General features: G+C 34.4%; 1 protein-coding gene across 12 annotated transcripts in view; it reads left to right on the forward strand.

The window, feature by feature from the left end:
- The window catches only part of LOC147656818 (furin-like), a 292,983-nt gene that overhangs the window by 135,761 nt on the left and 135,752 nt on the right, over positions 1-21,470 (forward strand). The window contains exon 3 of one of the 12 annotated variants that reach the window (XM_086913338.1): positions 6,858-7,096. The exons of the other annotated variants lie outside the window; for them this stretch is intronic. Coding sequence (XP_086769464.1) covers positions 6,858-6,983 — 126 coding nt within the window. The 3' untranslated portion in view covers positions 6,984-7,096. Of the gene's footprint in view, positions 1-6,857; positions 7,097-21,470 lie in introns of those variants that run through there. 12 annotated transcript variants of the gene reach the window in all.

The raw sequence follows: 21,470 nt of genomic DNA on the forward strand, positions 1-21,470 counted from the left end.
TTTATCGAAATTATATTTCAAAAGTGGATACGCAGAGTAACGAATTCGCAATACCTTCATTTCAATCGTGAAAGGGAAGATGCAGAAGACAATTACTGGAAACACTTAATGGAAACAATGGCGCACGTTGTACGAATTAAAACAAAGCGTGACGAATATAATAGATTTGAAAAAGATTCGAAAGATATTCCACCCTTCCGCTGTACTTGTATAATTTTTCACTCGACGATTCATCGTATCGATTCTACGCTACTATTACTACGACGCATATAAGTACATTCGAGAATGAAGCTTCGTTGCAAATAATTATTACGAGTGATAAAAATCGAAAGTGTATTTAAAACGTTTTTTTCTATTAATTCAATCTATCACGATTAAAACTAGGCTACAAATATCGAAACACGTTGCAGATATATCGAGTCGAGTGATGGGTTTAAATCGATGGTTCAAACAAATGTTGGAAGCGACTTAAACCCATCACTCGCATAACAAATACACAATGCAATACCTATTTAATTCCCATATCACGCACGTATCTGCTCAAATTATATCGATATATTCGTATTTCACTTAATCGTATATTTCGAAAAACTGGAATTAAAATAAACGACTCGAAAATAAAATCGTCGTTTTATCCGTCGTCGAAATCTACGAAAAAAAAAGTTAGCCCGCTTTTCGGTTAATAGCTGGCTACGTTTGACCCCGGCTGTAATAAATGGGAAAAGTTTTAATCGTGACGATGCTTTTCCGCCTTATTGGGAAGCACAGCTTCGCCTATAAATATTATAATAATTTTTCCAAAGAGAATTCCCCTCCTCATGAAATTTCACAAAGGACATTTGCAACTTGATAATTCCTCGATATGATTCGAATATTAAAAAATTAATAATTTCAATCGATATCGTTCTTTCACGATATATATCTTTTATACTTTTTACAACAATTAATAATTAGTTTCCATGATGCATAACTGACATTATAAATAATATACAATATGTATAATTAGTTACAATAATCAATTTAAATAATATTAAATAATATTCTCGCGAAGAGCGAAACACGTCCGTTTCGTTCCGCGTTCGATACGCGACTGCGTATAAGTCGAATATTTCGGGTATCAATGACAACCGATAATACGATTTTATTTTTCAACCTTTTGTAATTATTAAACGATACCTCGATTGAATTATTATAACTCCGATTATTGTTATACGTAATTTAAAGAAAAAACTTCTTTTTTTAATTATACATTTAAAATATAATTACGTACACGTAAATTGTACGCGTTTAATTTTTTTTCTTTATAACAATAACAATTTTAAGCTTTATTTCAAAACGATCGTCCAAACAAATAAAAAATACTTACTTGGAGAAAAAAATTGAAATTGCTTCTACTTTATCAATAAGACAGCACGAACTTGTACCTAAATCCACCAGATTGCGCAATTATTAGATCGTGGCGATGCCGTGTGGGAACAAAACGGGAAACGGTATCCATCATTGTCAACCTCGTTCTCGCCACGTTTTTTGTGCGGCGCAAACGTGAATAAAATTTCGCGCAATCAACTCGCGAAAAATTGTCTTCGAAAAAATTGTTCGTTACAGTTATTTTCGATGTAGTTTGATTCCTTTCCCCCACTTATATTTTCCCTCCCTTCGGTTTTTTTTCGTTCGATCGCAGCGCCGCCATCGATTGTAATTCGTGTGGTGGCTCGAGAGGAACAAAAAACGATTTTTTACACGACATACAATGAAATCATTTTCTTATTATTATTCGTAAATTAATACTACAAACGATATATCTGTGATATTTATAATTATTACAATTATTGCATCATTTCATTGCTTATTTTATATTTTCGATGACTGACTAAGTTATCCGTGCGCGGTATATATAGTAGCAGTATGAGTGTACAAGTGTCATAAAGGAAAATTTACGCGATATATTTTCAATAAGAAATTTGAAAAAATAAATTTGAAGTTAAATTTTATAGAAGTATACTTTCTTCTACTCTACTATACAATAATGTACACAAACATAGTTATGATATTGCGCACAGTTAAGAGAAAGCAGACATTTTTTTCAAATCCTCCTCATTTTGCATGTTAATTTCGCCGCGAAATACAAATCGACGATACTCGCTTTGATCCCCCTTCGATATGTCAAATAAGATCGCAGCCAGAACGAGATTAATACTTTCGAGGCAACGGAATTACAGAACGTAACGTAACGCTTAAGAAATTCGTTCGTTCGTCCAATGGGCGGATAGGGAAAAAAAAAAAGAAATGTCGAATTAGCCCGCGCTTGAAATGCAGATGAGCGCGCCCGCTTCGAAAACGGATCCAGGTCATCTTCGTTTTAGGAATTTTAATTCCTAGCATTTCGATGGAGGACGATAACGGAGAGGCTCTCTCTCTCTCTCTCTCTCTCTCTTTTTTTTGTATCTCGCAAGAAGCGTTGAGTTTCTTGAAAACTAAAGTGGCCGCTTAATTAATCAAATGAATTTTTCTCTCGAGAGAAGGAAATTAGAAAATTTCGAGGTTTGAGATACGCGAAAGAAGAAACAATACATTATAATGCTTTATTATTATATTCTTCTTCTTCTTCTTCTTCTTAAGAACGACAATATTAAATTTTTCCTCTGGTTTTTTGAAATTTCAAAATTACTGGAATTAAAATATTTATACATCGAATAAAAAAAAAATTGATACGAGAAAGGAATGTCGATTTACTAGCTCTTACCTTCTCTAGAAACACACCAACGAGTTGAAGTGAAAGTGAAATATTGCAGAGAGAAAAAATGGAAAATTCTCGCATTTACAGTTCATCAAGGACCGGTCCTCTTCTCAAAATGATAATCTTCTCGTGTCCCTTTATCGAAACACCGAGCCAAGAAAATCGCACCCTTCCTCCTCTAATTGGCTGGCACGCTGCAATCAGTAATTGCATTGTTCGTTGCGTGGCCGGGCGAACGAATGCACGACACGATCCCTCCTTCGTTCTTTTAAAAATTTAAAATCCATTTTCCCCTTGGACGATGTGTTTCTTTTAGAGAGAGAGAGGGGGAGGGGGAGGGGGAGGGAGAGGGGGAGGGAGAGGGAGAGAGAGGGAGAGAGAGAGAGAGAGAGAGAGAGAGAGAGAGAGAGAGAGAGAGAGAGAGAGAGAGAGAGAGAGAGAGAGAGAGAGAGAGAGAGAGAGAGAGAGAGAGAGAGAGAGAGAGAGAGAGAGAGAGAGAGAGAGAGAGAGAGAGAGAGAGAGAGAGAGCATTTTGGTGGGTAAATTTTCCGATCGTTTCCCTCGAAGTCGAACGAAATGTATCGATCGCGCATGATGAAATTTATTCAGAATTTAACTCGAGCATATATTCGACTCGAGTTAAATATTCAAAAGAGAAATTTTGCATTTTCGATTAATCGAATTGCCGATTTTTCCATCGATCCTGCTTCAAATCTCCACCACCGGGAGAATCCCGTGAAAATTTGAAAGTTGAGAGAATTGCGGGGGTTTATAAGAGGGGGGGGGGGGAGGTTTTCCTCCACCTTCTGAGAGGTTTGAATAGTTTCGAAGTTCAAGAGTGCGATAATTCAGAAAGTTTGGCCACTGGAATTTAAAACGCATCCAGCCTTAAAAGCTGATCTATGATCCGCCTGTGCGCGTTAACTTCAGATTTTTCCTTGAAACCGTTGCGCGAGTTTCTTCCTTCCAAAACCAGTTTCCAAATTTTTTTAATAATTAAATCGTAAATTTCTATTTCGTTCAACGATAGTTTCTGAAATAAAATATTAATTATATCAAAATCTTTGTTATCTTAGTTTCTTTTTGATTTGTTGAAAAAGATCACTATTTTTCATGCACTGCAGTTACTAGATCTAGTAAATATCTAGAATCTTTTTTTTTTTTTTGTAGAACGTAAAAAGAAGTAAAATAAAATTATTGTTATTTTATATTTTACACACCGTATATTTGTATATTTATTTTTTTCAAGTTTCGAATATCTCAAATTTTTTACGAAATATTTCTCGAATCATATGGCGGTTGGAATAATACCGATACACTTTTGTCGTATATTGGAACAGGATGGTCACGTGGTGGAGACGTGAAGATCAAATGGGGGGTCGATAAAGAAGGAAACGCTACGCGAGGCGAGCGTAAAGGGAAGATAAATCGGTACGATTTCGCTTTCCTCGAAACACGCTCGACGTGAAGAAGTGGCGAAAGTAAACGCTAATTATCGAACGTAGAGAGAAGTGGAAAATTTTTATCACTTATTTTCGCGATTTCCTCTTCTGCCCCGTTACTTTGCGAGTTGGAAAATTCAGAAAATGTCCATTTCCCGCAAAAGCTTTTATGTACCTTCCATTTAACGTGTAAATATTCCTTTGTCACGGTAGGGGAGAGTATTTTACGAAATCGGTATTTTCATCGGCCATTTTAGAAATTTTTTGAATAATTACGAAAAAGTTGATTGTGCCTTTTCAATCCTTTTTCTTTTTTTTCTGATGGCGCTCTTTCGTTTTTGAAATATTTATTTTAAACGCTGTGATGAATACAAAAGAGCCATCATAACGTGTATAAGAGTTTCCACTCTTAATTTTAATAATTTTTATTGAACACATTTAATTGTAATAAAATACATTTCTATTATTTTTTTTTTTTATTGAAAAAAATGCAATTCAATTCGAACGTTCGAAGAATAGAGAAATATATATTGGTTAGAATACCACTGTATGGCGCTGGTGTCGCCCTCACGCGATACTAAAACACAGCGGATCGAGGAAATAAAGATAAAATTTTAAAAATTACCGAAATAAAATAGAGAGTACTCGTTAAACCGGAAGATAATCTTCGTTTCCGATTCTCACACGATTTTGTATCATTTATCGCGTACTCACGTGTCCTCCATTCAGTGTAAAAGGAAAATTAACGTCTATTCCAACGTGAATTCTCTGCATCCAGTCAAATTGGCCCCTATTTAACCCGTGCAAAGCCGGTCGAATTATCAGCTGTTAGTCTAACAGACACGTTTTCACCGTTCTGCTAATTCACTTGTCGCTCGTTGGTTACCGGAACCTTAGAAATTTGAGGGCGTGAAGGGTGACGAAAGGTTTGTTGGAAACGAAAGAGGAAAAGGGAGTCTGAATAACGGTTCGAATTAGGCTTGTTAGTTGAAACGAGTCTCGAATAGAACGGACAAAAATTGTGCTTGGATCGTGAGATAAGTAAAAAACGAGCCAGATGAAAATCATTACGTTTCGTGAATAAAATCGCATTTTGTACGATTATATAGGAAAAAAGAGATATCGAATAATTCCTCCTTTTTCCAAATTATATACTCCTCCTTTATCCCGGTGTGAGAAATGAAAATAATCCCGCCACTACGTTCGAGTTTGGCTTTAATAAAATGATAATGAGTCGTATAAAGGTCTCCGCCATGGCTCTAATTCATCCCTCTCCTCCCCGCTCTTCCCCTTTATCGTTTTAATCGGCGAAACAGTCGTCGATTAGAGGATGAAACAAACACGTTGAACACGACCTTAAAGCTGGCTGGAAATTCGACAATTTACCGGCTCGATTAGAAGGGTTAGGCCAAACCCCTTTGCAGCTCCCCTCATTATCCTTTTCTACGGATTTCTCGGGCAAACACGCTCGAATCTGGACGCGAGTCCGCGCGTGAATCCTCTGAAAACGTGTGCACATTACTCTGTTTAATGGAAAGGAAATTCTGGAACGAAAGCCATAGGTTTGGATTTTCGGATAAAACACGAGGAGAATAATGGATGATTTTTTTGGATCTTTTTTGGACCTCGTAGAAATTTTTATTTTGGCGAGATTTTTAAACGTTTGTCAAGTTTTTATTTTGCAGTTGCAAAATAATCGTGTAATTTCGATTTTATGTATTTTTTGTTTCTTTTTTTTTTTTTTTTGCGAATTATTTAAAATGTTTAATTTCCTTCTCGAAACGTTTTAATAATATCTCAATTTCAATAAAAAATATTTACAAGTGATACTGTATACGAAGATTTATTTTCTTTTTTTTTTTTTTTTTCTTTTTTTGCAGGTACGTTACGCAAATTTCTCATTGGTCACGATTGGTCAGCGGATACGTGACGTAAGTCTTCTACGTTCAAAATATTTACGCGATATTGAATAATACGTGGAATCATACGTAAACTATATTTATATTTTTCGCTTATCTCTGCACACATGTCGGGAAAGATTAATAGCGGATATAATACAAAAGTTTACGAGAAAACTCGTAACGTTTTCAATTTCCAATTTCTGCAGGCATAAATCCAATTTTGTTGTACAGATTAAAAAAAAAAAAAAAGAAAAAAAGAAATATGGATTTAAGAATAACACTAGATTTAGATTGATGAGTATCGTAAATTTAGATCCAGCTTAAAAATATTTTCCATTCCCATGTCGAACGTATCGTTACGAAAATCTTGATTATTTCTGTTTTTTTTTTTTTTTTTTTTTAAATATCGCTTTATTCGATGCACGAACCCAGCATAAAATTGGAAGTATCCCCAGGTGGCGCTAGGGACAATTTGCGTTAGACAAGCTTGGCTGACGCGATTGGCTCGGAGAAGAGGAAGAGAGAGTGGCTTTATAAATCGTTCTCGATTCTACGTACTACCTTAGCGTTTTCCAATCTCTTTCGCGACCTCTTATTTGTAATATTTAAATACCTTGTGATTCCATACATCGTGTAGATAAGTAAAATTAAAAAAATTAATATCACAGCGATGAAGAGTTTACAGAGTGTAACCTAACCTTACTTTTCGGTGACTGTTGGTAATGTCGATCGGTGAAAGTTACTTGCGAATAACGTTATATTCTTTTATTGTTATAGGTTGTCGAAAAATTTGAAAAAAAATTTCGGCATCTCTTACAAATCTCCACACGATCTTTCGCTCGATCGAAAAATTTCGAAAGATTTCGATCACCACGAGGGAAAATTCTTTTGGAAGAGATTTAGAAATTAAATTTTTGCCCAAACGATTTAAGGTAAATTTAATCATATTAAAGTCACTTATTTTACGTTCACTTTCGTCGACCGTTATCCGCAGATTGGGAATCACTGTGTGGCACACGCTAGCCACGTCAAATCGTCTAAAATTTGTTGTGCGCGTGGAACACCGTGAGAAATTCAAACATCCGTGCATGGCACAATGCTTTGGGAGGAACACCGTTTGATTTTCGACGAGTCTTGCTTTCGGCCGTGTCGAAATGTCGTTTTTTCTTTTTTTTTTTTTTTCACGAATCAAAAAACGGGAGGGAATTGGCGCGAGGGAAAGAGGAGAGGAAGTTGCGACACGAAGTACATTCGCACGATTTAAAATTGCCACGTGAACAACTGTTTCCGTTCCGAGCAGTTTCTTTGTCGAACATTTTTTTCTTCTGGGCCTTTTTTCCTTTCCCACATTTGGTGTTTTTGTTGATTCGATTTCGAAATTGATGGAATTTATTGTTTTGCACGATATTGAATTAATGGAATTAATTCATTTGTAGTGTATCGTTTTAATATTCCTGAAACAAAAAATCCTGCTTTTCGAAGATTTCTAAAAACTTTTCCACGAATTTTTTATGATTGAAAACTTTGGCAAGTGGAAAATTGGATAGTGGTGGATATTGCGATCGAATATTTTCACGTAAAATATCGAATTAAAATAAATGATAAAGAAATTATAAGATATTGGCATATCGATAATTGAGAAACGTTATTGAATTAAAATTTATAATTTATATGAAATGATAAAATTTCATGCACAAGTGTACATATTTGTACTTCGTATCGTTTATTATATTTGAAACTTCATACATAGAAATGACAAGAGTTCATAGAATGGCTCGTTAAAATGAAATTTAAATGTATGCGCATGCATGAATTTCCAAAATCGATCTTTTCAACATAGATGGAATTTCATATTCTTAAATTTACTTTTCCATGAAAAATTATCATAATTTTTTTTATCACGCTCGTATTCCCGTATTTTATTTACACGTGGATAATAAATAATAGATCCTTAACGATTATTACATTACATAATATTTGCCTCGAATAACGAAAAACATACAGCTCGATAATTCGTGGTATCGAAAACATCGACAATTCTCCACAATGTATCCACACTCTATTCATATACCATTAACCTCCATGCGTCGTGTAAACTAGCATTTTTCTTCATCTCTACATACATGTATTTCGAAATAACTGGACACGAAAAAGTATGTAACGATACAAGTGTAAAAAAAAAAAAAAAAAATAAATAAAAATTTGTCGAGAAACAATTACATAGATGGCGTAAAGAAACTATAAGAGAGCACCGCCATCTTCGTCGAGAGGTTAAGAAAGAGGTTAGACACGATGGTTCGTCGTAACAAGGTTCCAAACTGTTTAGATTCCTCGAGTGGATCGTTGTTCCAGCGTGACCTCGAGGTGCAAATCAAGACGAAATTTGGTTTGTGTAGCGAATCGTGTTTAGCCTTTGCTCTTCGGTTCGGTTGGTAACGTCGTTAGTTTGTTCCGCTAAAGTGTCACGTAAAAGGCGATGAGAACGAGGCGGGTTCGATTCGAGCCATTTCGTTTGGCGAAGTAAAGGCCACGAATTTCGGTGATTCGAGGCTGTTCCAGCCCCTTTGTACCGTTCCACTCACTTATTTACAGTTCACTGATTTTTTTTCCTCACCAGTGCTTTACCGTCGATTGGATATAGCGGCGAAGGAAGTGTACAGCACTGATTATAATTATCCGAATTATATAGAAATAAGAAATGAGATTGCAATATTCATTTGTACAGTCAGTCGCGAAAATTTTTCAAAGTACGATGAAAAAAATTGCAAAATTAATATATTTTATAATAAGAAAGAATTGTTGTTGTTATTTTATTTGTTAAGAAGCACGTTGTTATTATTATTTAATGATATTATGTACGTGTGTAATTATTTGGATAAAAAATTGGTTTTTACGAATGATTTTACTTTATCGATTTTGAATATATTACGTGATTTATTATTAAATGAATAATTATTGGAACCAGTGAATTATATTATTATATATGCTAACGATTTTGTCGTTTCTTATATATATTATAAATAAATAATAATATAAAACGAAGGAACAATCGTTCAACAACAAATATTGTGATGTTTATTTTTTTTTTTTAAAAAGATGCCTCCGCTTTTTATTTAAAACGAGAATAACAAATAAAGATGGTACACGATTCCTGGAACGAATGTGAAGTATCAGAATATATCATACGAATAAATACGAAAATCAGGAACACGATAATTCTAAAATATATTTAACGAATAAATTACATCGAAATAATTTATTTGCGGCACTTTATCTCAAATAAATAATAAAACACACAATAATAAATAACAAACATTCATCGTTGTAAATGATTAACTTTCGAAATAATTCGACATGCAAATATTTGCAAATATTATTTGTAATTAATATTTTAATCCCAGCGAATGGTGACGTGAGGAAGTGAAATAATGTATTACCTTTCTAAAAGTGTTACGAAATTTTACGCTCAATAATAAAATAGTGCATTTCCAAATGAGACATGCGTATCTTTATAATCATTTCAACATATTTCCTCACGAATGAATCGCTTCATTTAAAAGTATTCAAAATTAGTATTCACATACCCGGCAACTTCAACTTCGAAAAATTCAGGCACAATCAACTAATTGCAATTTTCTCAACTTTCTGTATATTTCACTTTTCAAGATACATCACGTAGTATACTTTTTTACTTATTATTATTTTCTCTTAAAAATCAATATTTTCAAAATTTACATTTCTCTTCATTTTGCTTTAATAGTTCATAGTTTACTTAATCTAAATTTATTTAATTTTGTTTGGCAAACAATATTCAATAGCAATGTCCACAATTCTAATTGTTGGAAATCGATAAATAATAATATAGTTTATTGAAATATAAATATATATATAAAATGAACCTGAAATATCAAAGAAATGACGCAATGACAAGAGAAAAAAAAAATTATGTAAAATAAAGAAAATTAAAAGAATGAAATTTTCCATATAGTGATACCTCGATCCAACAGGAAGGACAGAAGGAATTTTGCGTTTTGCCTATGGACAGTTTAACAAGAATCCAAACTGCGTTTTTGCAGTTATCTGGTAGCCAAGGTAACGCTTGCAGTCTCGAAACGCGCGATGATCCTCTCGCCGAGTTTGCACAACTTTCTCGCAGCTTGAAACACGGGAAATACGGTGCACACGGACGAAATGGGTCAAAAACAATTTCTCAGCCCAAGACTGTGCTTATTTTCATTCCAAAAAAGCTAAAAAAAAAAAAAAAAAAAAAAATTAAAAAAAAAAAGGAAGAAAATAATGAAATTGCATCGACCTAATTTCCATACCAGTTCTTTCGAATAAAAGTCTAAAAATCTTTTGACTTGGAATTAAGAGAGAGGGAGAAGAGAAAAAAAGAGTAAAAAAAAAAAAAAATAATTATTCAAAAGAAAAATATAACATAATAAAATATAGAATTGTCAAAGAGGATAGAGGAAAAATGTTACGTAGAATATTAGGAGGTTAGGTTGAAACAGCGACACCGGATCAAAATTATCCAAGTTTCCACGTGCAACCGGCAGAGAAATGCTTCGATTCTGTTCTTGGTAATTGCATCCATTCCTGCGGCTCACGAATGGTTAACGAACGCAACGGGTCGACTACGGGTGCAACGAGATTATTTTACGGTCGGCCATTTCCACCCGATCCATTTGCACGCTAATGAACGCGTTTTGCGTAAGGCTGTTTTAACGCTTATTCGTCGTTTCCTCTCGCCACAATTCGTATCTACACGCCTATAATCGAAATACTCTTCGCAATACGTCTTCTTAACCTCTTTGCCGACCGATCTCGCAATCGTTTATATTGTAGAGGGCGTTGGACACGTATTTGCACAAGTCACGAAAAATGGCGTCATGTGTGTGGATTGATGAATATGTCGATATTGATTAGTTTAGTTAGTTTGGTTAGTTTCGTTAGTAGTTTAGTCGAAATGAAGTAGAAATTGAGGAAATTTTGAGTGAATGGTAGTGAAAAGAAATGAAATTTTGATGATATAATAATTTGTGATAGAATTTCAATGATTCGTACAAGTGACAAGTGTAAATGGAAAGTATAAAAGTGATGCGTGACTCGTCCATATTTGGAATTTTCACAGTTTTGAAGAAAGAAATATTCGATCTTGTAATTTTCAATGTTCAATTATTGATGCTTGATTTTTCAGTACGTATATATTTTTTATTTATAACATTTCTTATTAAAATTATTATTTTCAGAGTAATAAGAATAATAATAATTTACTTTGCATAATTGAAAAATGTTTTTTGAACGAATGATAAATTTTCTCTTTTATAAAATGGCGAGTTGAATTTTTCATTAAAGATTCCAATTTCTTTAATTATATAAATAACATTTTCTTAACTATTTAATTAAAGCAATCGTACAAATATTTTTTCAACAATTCTTATTAAAAGAAATTACTGAAAATAAATCCATTACAATACATACTTGTTATTAGTAGATTAGTTATATTAAGTTAACCTAAAAATTATTCGTATCATTTTTTTATGAAGAAACACAATCATTTCTTCATTTTATCACTTTTTCCCATTTCATTAGTAAAAACGTTGTACCATCGATATACATTTTTTGTGATTTTTATATTTAAATATTCTTTAGAGGCAGTTTCCCGTTTTTCAATGACGATCCTTGCTTGGGGCGATAATAACATCGAACCACAACCAATGCTTATGATTACGATGAATGTTCTATTGAAGTGAATTTATGGTCGAGGTTGGTTGCTCGTTGCTTGGTTATTTATGGGAATCGTGGTTCTATAGGTTTCGAAGAAATTTTTATTCTCTTTTGTACAGAGAATAAAAATTGTTGCGCTGATGAATGGACATGGAAATTTTCGATACATGAAACGGCGCTCTTCCATATCTTACATCGATTTTTCGATATTGGATATCTTTATGAATTTTAAATATATATCATTATTTATTATTCGTTACATATAAATTCCTTTCAATTTCGCATTTGGAAAAGATATAAACTCTGCGTGAAAAGATCCATTAGTGATTGTTGTTTGAAATACTATCGAAAAGAGTGTTAAATGTCGTAATTCGAAAATTTTTTAATCGAAATTTTCAAAATTAATTGTTTTATATTTTTTAAAGAAACTCGTTGCATAATCTAACCTAACACAACTTAATTTGCCCCTGAATTAAATCCAAGTTATAATAGTTGCATAATCTAACCTAACATAATTTAATTTGTCCCTGAATTAAATTCAAGTTATAATAGTTTGATTTAATTCAAGAATAGTTTAAATTAAACGATCGAGTTTTCTATAGAATTATATTATATACTTTGTAACGAATTCAAAAAATTTTTAATTTTAAAGAAAAAGATATCGACTTTCATCAATTTATACAATGTAATCACTTTAAGATTCAATATAAAATCTCCTCCATCCATATCAAATAATACTCTTCGTGGTATATTGAATACAAAAGATTATAATATATACTCCACGCATTTTTTTTCTCCGTTCAACAAAAATCTTCTCGTGGAACGCATACTTGAAAAGTTATTCAAATTCTCCACTCTTTCTTTCATTTGTTTTTCCACACTCCAGAGTTATTTCCATCGATTAAAACTTCGATAAACTTGCTCGCGCAACGAATTAAACATCGATAAACCGCAAATTCTCAACATTCGAGTGGCGTCGGATAAATTTTAATCCAAACAAACGTACTTTCGCCCGTCACGAAAGAATATCATTTTCGACGAGACTCTTTGCTTTCACCACGCCGATTCCTACATTCGATCGATAAATTTTCCATGTTGATTACAAACGTTAAATTTCGTTATCCGAAATCCGTCCAAACGACAACGGTTGAAATTTAATGACGATGAATAGCGCTTGTCAACCTCCGCTGGGATTATTTCAGAAAGAATTATCGGCGAAAAGTTATAAAATTTTGAAAAACTTTAAGGAACACGTTGTTTTGTATCTCGTGTTGATTTATTTACATTTAAAGAATAAGGATGCAATATAAACGATATTTGTGCTATTTTCACAATTCTTAAATATTTTATAAATACTTGAAATTTCGTTCCTTCCTTCTCCCTCGTTCGATCGAAACATTTTTAAATCGATAAAAAGTACATTGTGTCTACGTTGTGAAGCAAAATATTAACCTATCAAATTCAATCTCGAACGAAATTCCGCACGCATCGATCTAATACCAATTCGGTCGAAGATTTTTCAACCGGGTTGATTTACGATCTCGATACCTGACCAAGTAACGTTGAATTTATTCCCTGCAAATCATCCACGCGCGAGATTTACGAACAGGAAACGATCGAAAGGATGATTCGATAACTCGTTCGCTCGACGAGTTTGTTAATTCGGGAAGAAGTAAGTAAGGGAAGAAGATGTAAGCACTTCTTCTCCGCTCGTTTTCGAGAGAGTAAGTGGAAGAATTCAGAAGTGGATCGTCCCCTTAAAGAGTTCTTTGGCTTCAAACACGCTCGACGAAAATAGTTTTGCCGGATGAGCGAATGGAGACAGAGCCAAGTACAAAAGATTCATCCGGCGCGGTAATCTTTTGAAATTAACGCGCCATCTTGTGCATGATTTTTTTTTTTTTGAACGAGAAACTTCTTTGAAAAAATTTTTTTTTTTTTGCAAATTTAATCAAAATTTGTTGATTTTCATTCTCAATGAAATAGATACTCCTTGGAAAGGAGGTTTATCTAAGAGGAAAGTAAATGTATTATTGTAATAATTTAATTTTGTAATAGCTGGAATTTATGAAAAAATCCGTCGATTTTTATTTTAAATATTTGTTTCTCGACGAAAGAAAGAATTTAACGAATAATTGTTATTGTTCGTTAATAATTGTTAAATAACTCGAGGAATATTTGTTCGTTCCAGATTTCATTCCAATGATATCCGATAATATCGGAAATAACCGAAAGAACAGGTTTATTCGAATACGAATAAACTTTTTTCCTTCGTTCAACGATACGAAAGGATCCACTTGGAAAACTTTTTAAACTTTGCGTTCGAAGTTTCGCATGGAAAATTATTTGCACGCTGTTCACGCATATGAACAAAATTTTTCTGCTTATTCTCCCGTGATTTTCGAAAGAAATTTCCCTCGGCTACGTGAAATCGTGTCTGTTCTCTGTTTCATTCTCGCTGCGAGTCACTTTCAAAATCGTAATTTTATCAATTTGTAATAATTTATTGATAAAGCAGAAAAAAAAAAGAAAAGAATTGATTACATATTGAAAAGGTAGCGAATATGTGACATAAAATATTCAGTCGAAATTGGAAAACGATTCGGTCTATTAATTTCTCGCCTCATTTTGGCGAGCATCGATCGAAGGTTAATACGATTCGTGAATTTTGAAATTGAAAAGAGAGAGGATGAAATTAAAGATAGGAAAAACGAATGGAAAATATTCACGAAATCGCATTGGATATATATCGTACACATTTGCATAATCCCCGGCGCAAGTCGATTTGTTAATTCGAATTCGAAGACAATATCGTTCGAAATATTATATCAATTTTCGATTTAATTGTTTACACTTTTTCAATCGCGTTCATGATAAAACATAGATTACGTAAAACCTAATTATTTATCGAGAAATTAATTATCATGAGATATGAATGCGGAATTATATTAACATAACAACAATAACAACGAAATAAAGACGTAAATTAAAAATTCGTTTTAAAACGCCAATCGTATTTTTTATTTCCTTTTTTTTTTTTTTTTTTTTTGCATTGCAAAAACTGACTAGTGGAAACCATTAATATTTAAATTAGAATAGGCTCTATCGGAGAATAAATATATTATTATTCGTGACTCGTTTTGAAATCATCACTAGTATTATATTAACAGCAAATATACGTTTCTTTCTATCTTCAGCAAATAAATACCAAAGTCACGTAACGTGTACTATAATTTTAAAAATTTCATTTACTTTTAACAATTCTCATATGTTATTTCTTTCAGTCAAAGTTGCTCCATTCACGTCTTAAAAAATATTCGTTCTCAATAAATTTCATATGTTACCTTTCTTTACTAATTTATTTTTAACAGGTTAACACTAAAAATAACCTAATAATTTTCCTCTACAAAGAATACGATACAACTTGATCTGAAAATTTATCGTAACCACGCATGCGCATAACTCGCATAGCGTGACGCATCTTGGAGACATCTGACGGCCGACAATTTCATCGATCTAGGTTAGTCTCGTTCGATCCAAATCCTTGATACCAGTTTCGAATGTGTACGACGCGCAATTGGATCGTCGCGTTGGCGCGCACGTATAAAATTCACGTTATTAACAGGGCAAACAGATATCATTAATTCACGATTGTCGTAGAATCCTTCGTTCCACCGCGAAAGTTACACGGATCCTGACACGGATCGTCTCTCTCTCTCTCTCTCTCTCTCTCTCTCTCGCTTGTACCATATTAATCGACCATCCTTTTCCACGCGATTCCGGCCTATTTGTCGGGAACAATGGGTCGGAACAGAGAAAATATGGGATGTAGATTCGATTCGAACGCTCGGTTTGACGCGCTTGGAAATTTTTTAAGGGAATGCTAATTAGCCCGTGTTCCATGATCTCTGGTAATAGAACGGGCGTAATTGAATAGGTTTAGGTAATTAATTTTGGTAATTACGGATGGTAAAGAGGTGGGCTAGCAAGGAATTAAAACAGATTGTAAACGTTTTCGCTTTGGGAATTCAAGCATTATTTTTCGCCATATTAAGTAAAGAATATTAAATAAAAAAATACTTTCAGAAGGGTAAGTTTTATCGTTTGATTTTTATTTGTTTAAAGAAGAAATTAGAACATTTGCATTTCCTCAAAGTAAGTCAAAGTAAAACTAGATCCAATATAGAAATTGACTTTTTATTTATTAAATAAAAGGTAAAGATAATTCAATATTTACTGAACTTTATAAATCATTTTGAATTTCAATTTTATATTTACACTTTCTTCTTCTCAACCAACCGAGTATCCGACAAAGGTAAATATCGATTAGGCATCGAGAACTCGAAAATTTCCTCGATTTTTTTCAAATACACCCGCAAAGATTTATTTTAAACTTAGATACACAACAATAGAAAATTCTCGCACGCGAGTAGAGCGTGGAAAGAAGCCAAGACGTTTCCACGTGGAAATAAACGATAGATCCTATCCAAACCCCATCGATTTCGCGATATCTATTCAATTTAAATAGAGAACCCGCGATATAACGGTCGAACCCGAACTTTCCTCTCGAGTCCTCCTTCATTGTAGGACGGCGCTGCCTCCTCTATCCCTCCATCTTCCCCCTTCAGTCATTTGTTCTGATCCGTTAGTTACGGATCTTTGGAAACTACTAACCAAACCGTCCGTCAAACCCTCGATTCCCTGGGATGGGGAGACGTTGCTGACGTTGGATGCGATTCCCAAACTCCTGCTCAATGTGTGCCGTTTCGAAGATCGAGGGCAACTTTTCACGATAATTTTACGGTAATTATACTCGAGTTATATTTAATCCGCCTTCAAGATGGCGTCACGATCGAATCCTTGCTTTCGAAACTTTTCGACGAAATTAAAGATCAGAGGTTATTATAATTCTCTGCTCTCTCTCTCTCTCTCTCTTCCTCTGCTATCAAAATTATTTCACGCATCGCCTGATTATACCAATTGCCAAAGTTGGTGGAATAACCACTTTTCACGTTTATTAATAAACTTCTTCCGAGGAGAAGGGGGTAATAATAAATCGATCGTTTATATACCGTTTCGATGGATCCACTTTATCCTCGAATGCAAGGAAGGAAGGAAGGAAGGGAGGGAGGAAGGGGGGAGGGAAAGAAAAATAGAGAAGTGGATCACGAGATGGAAAGTTTAATCTAAATTCATTCGATCGTCTCGAGCCTGAATTTCTTTCGCCCAGTTTCTTCGGAAACTTCTTTTAAACGAGGGGGGCGGGGGAGGGGAAAGGAAAGGAAAGGAAAGGAACAATCGCGACCAAATCGTTCGATTGTTGTTCGATTCGAGGATGTGAAAACGGAAATCGTGATTGCGAGCGTCGAACATGCGTTCGCGTTATTCATCGTCGTTCCTGCGCAATTTCGATGATGATTTATTTAACGAGTTTTCGGGGCAGGCAGGATTCCTGCGCGCAGGTTTCAATCTCGGCCAGCGCCGTGATATCTTTACTTTTGAATTTGGATTCGTTGAAATTAAACGGGATTTGTCTAATTTTATTAACACGGCGAAACTTTTGTGAATCATTTTCCTTTCTTTCTTCCTTGTAGTTTTGTCGAAATTGAACTCGAATCTCTTAATAATTAACTTACAACTTTGAATCTTTTGTAATTAAAGATCGAAAGGAATTGAAGATGTCGATCGAGTATATTAAGAAACTTTTATTTTCTCTTATTCGAAGTATTTACTCGATTCGTATCAAGAATTTCAAGAATTTCAAGAACCAGTGGATCTCATTCTCACTTCACGGCGCTAATTTCGTTGCATTCCACCGATTTATTACTGATTTCCTTCCTTAGTTTTAGTTTTTTTTAAAAGTTAGTTCTGAAAGAATAAAAATTTTCTACGTTTACATTTGATCGGAAAACAGGATAATTTCCTTCCTTAATTTTTTTTAATAAACACCGACACGGAGGTAATAGCAAGTGTAAAAAGTAAATAAAGCTTAATTTTTTTATAACACGTAACGCAAATAAATATATAGCCGATCGATCGTTTTATCCGTGAAAAATTAGTTGTCTGCGACAACTTGCGATTAGTCGCGTATGAATAAAATTATTAATACGCGAATTATTATCGGATACAAACAATCGTGTTAAATCGAACGCGAGTTGTCAAAACGAAAAATTCGTGTTATCCACTCGCGAGCTTATGCTCATTTGCCCGCGCGGAACGGGAAATATATTTTATCGAGTTTATTGTTTGCTTTAATTTCAACGCCGTCGATCCCCGTGTATCGACTAATTGCACATTCAAATTAAGTTGTTGATACAAACAAGAACCGGTATGTATATGTATACAGGATATGGATATCAGCTGATCGACTCGATTGTATTCACGGTTATATTAATGAACCGATCGAAAATATTTTTCTCCATTCCATAAATGAAACGATACGAACTAGACGACGGTTCCATTCTGTTCTCGAATAAAGAAAACAAGGAGAAGAAGAGAAAGATGTTTAGAATATTTTGGAAAGTATTTATATTATACATATTATGTTGAACAGTTTCGAAGTAATTCTTTTCTCTAAAAAAAAGTTCCAGTTAATCGAATTCGCTAAAAAAAAAAAAAAAAAAGAAAAGAAATTTTCAACTTCAAACGAATGAAAATTTATTTCTCGTTCGTTCTTCGAATCGATCGAAAATGATAAATTGAAATCTCCATTCAAATTCGCCATTGAAATTCCCCGCCGATTTTAAACTCGCGGATCCGGTTGAAAATTAGCAACGACTTACACGAGATGGAACGAACGCCCTCCATTTTGAATTCGAACACGAATTCGAAACTATTAGGCGAGTGCATAAATTCTGCCCGCCCTCCTCCCCCCCCTTTTACCTGACGTCGCGCTCGAATCGTCGCCCTATCTGCATTTTGTCCGTATAATTGGAAGATTTCTGTTTGTCGAACGTACAGTGAGGATGGATGGATATATGGATATATATATGTATATATATATATATATATAGCGAGATTTCGGGGGAATTTCGTTTCGAAATTCGTTGTTCGAGATCGAAAGAGGCGGAAAAGGTAATTTTAAAACCGCACGGTTGTGCAACCGTTTATTTTTACACGGAATTATTATATATATCTCTTTTCCTCCCTTGTTTACACAATTTTGTAAATACCGTGCGAAATACGTGCAACGTCCACGTTTTTATTCATTAACTGTAAGAATATTCCTTTTTTTTTTTTTTTTTTTTTTCAAAACAAAGTTCGAATTAAATCAACGGCTTTTCGTCGCTCGAAATGGCGATTTCATTCGCAGATAAACGAGATTATCGACGAAGAAACATTTATATACACCTTTCGATTTATATACACGGAACTATAGTCGTATATAATAACATTGACTGTGAGTCTCGATGACTTGGAGAATAGTCTCTTAAAAGTCTTACTTAATATGAAATTCAATAAATTCAGGAAAATTACAAAAAATTATCATCTATATATATATATATATATACATCTTTCTTTCTGTTTCACACAAAAGTCTTGCACGCGAAACGACACGTGTAATATCGATTTACGCGGAGTTCATAAAACACGTGAATGGAGGTGGATCGAGCGATACCATAAATCGTGCAACTAGACGATCTAGTATGTGTCTCGAGCACGACAATACGCGCTATTCATCGGTTGAAAGGGAACGCTGTTTCGCAGCCGCATAAATTTCTTTTTTAACATGTGGGAATCGATGTAGTTAGGACCCGAGCCACTTTCTCGTCTCAGTCTACGGTTTTCTTCCTTCACCTTCTTTTTCGCCATCTTTTGTTTCCATTTGTGGGAAATCAAATCAAATTTATGTTTTTACTTGCACGTATTATAATACGCATTAACAAGTTAACGTCTTGCTCAGTGATATTGGATTTCTGTGATTAACTATTCTCTACCATAAGGATATCAATTACACACGTATATATGGTGAATTTGCATCCGAAACGTTTCACTTGCAGTTGAGATTAAGTTAAGCGAGAGGAAGCTTGAATAGGTGAGTTGAAATTTGAACCGATAATATTCATATTTTATCGGACAATTTTCGATCTTTCTTAAAAATTCGTAAATTATTAATATCCCTAAACATGATTTAATCCACAACATAGTGATCAATTAGAAAATTATTACCCAAAATATCCGTTCAAATCTTCGAAAGTGTTGAAAATAAAAGTTAATTCGATAATTCGACGTTATTCAAGCATTTTTAAAAACGATTTTCAACGTCCAACGTCCTGATCGTCGAGCAGAGGCTGCGGAGCTCAACCCTATCGAGATCTGTGTCGCGAGTAACATTAACAGAGCCGAGCAATAAATAAAAAGAGATATCGCGCCCAATGGCGCAGGACATTAGACAGGAAGGAAAACTGTCTTGCTCCCAAACGGAAATGTCATAAACCACGCGCGTTTCTTATCTTTCTCCCTCTCCCCCTCACTGTTATTCCCCTGTGCGTGCTTCCGTTTCGTTAACCTTAATGCACCAAGTCTTTACGTCATCGTTTTTCTCAGCTGGGCTCTTCCCCCCCCCCCCACCCCTCCTCCCTCGTGGTTCGATTATTCGCAAAAAAAAAACGGATGCCCTCGTTCCGAAACGTCTTCTTCCTCCTTCTCCTCCCGACGGACGATATTTCTACTTTTTAGAAGAAAAGAAATATTTTTTAATCGTTGGTGGAAGGACGCTTTCGATTCAAGGTTATTATTCGTTATTCGTCGTATCGTATCGGCGGTGGAGCCCGTTACTTTCTCACTAATTTTTGAAACAATTGTGTGTGTGTGTATGTGTGAGAGCCGTGGTAAGAAAGTTGGGCAAAAAACTATAAGCACGACTTCGTCGAACCAAACGTAAACAACACGAGCCTAGCTCGACGCGTGACCGACCGACCTTCTTTGTTTATTGTGGCAAGGAGTTGGATCGAGATGTAAGTATTATGTTATACTTTATGGTCATCTGGACGGTGAAAAGTTAAATTAACAAATAACGAGAAAGTGTGATTCGTCTTTCGAAGCGGCGATTGACGAATTTGTGAAAAGAATTGGAAAGAGGTCTTGATTGTGGATGGAAAAAAGGAAATTCGATTCCCATTTCATCAGATAACTCGCTTGTGCGTCTCTGTAAATTGGAATCGCGCGATTCGACTTCCATTTGGAACATTTTTCGCTAAAATCATTAACTATTATGGATGGAGAGAGAGAAAGAGAGAGAAAGAGAGAAATTTAATTGAACAAGTTAAGGATAATTTGGAAAAGTGCATGTGACAACGAAAATAATTCGTTTTAAAATTTCACAATTAACGCGAAAAGTAATAGAGACGGCCCTGTGTTTCCTTCAATATTATTTCCAACTGTTTAAAAGTTGCGCGGTTAAACGTTAATGGATTAGCTAATTTAATTTCGTGGCAACGTTGCGTAAGTGGTGATACGTTAGCGCGCATTAATCCATTACGTGTTATTAAATATTGTAATGAAGCGAACGTTACGTCTTATCTGAAAATCAGCTAGTTAATAATAATAATAATAATAATAATAATAATAGGTCAATTGCTTCTGTTTTAAAATTCAAATTCTACTTCTTTACCACTTTATGGTGCATAGATAAAGCGTTAATTGCGCGGTATCTGATTC

The sequence above is a fragment of the Apis florea genome, unplaced genomic scaffold (genome assembly GCF_048593485.1).
Source record: "Apis florea isolate Af1SG1 unplaced genomic scaffold, ASM4859348v1 contig_3496_pilon, whole genome shotgun sequence".
In the NCBI taxonomy this organism is placed as follows: domain Eukaryota; kingdom Metazoa; phylum Arthropoda; class Insecta; order Hymenoptera; family Apidae; genus Apis; species Apis florea.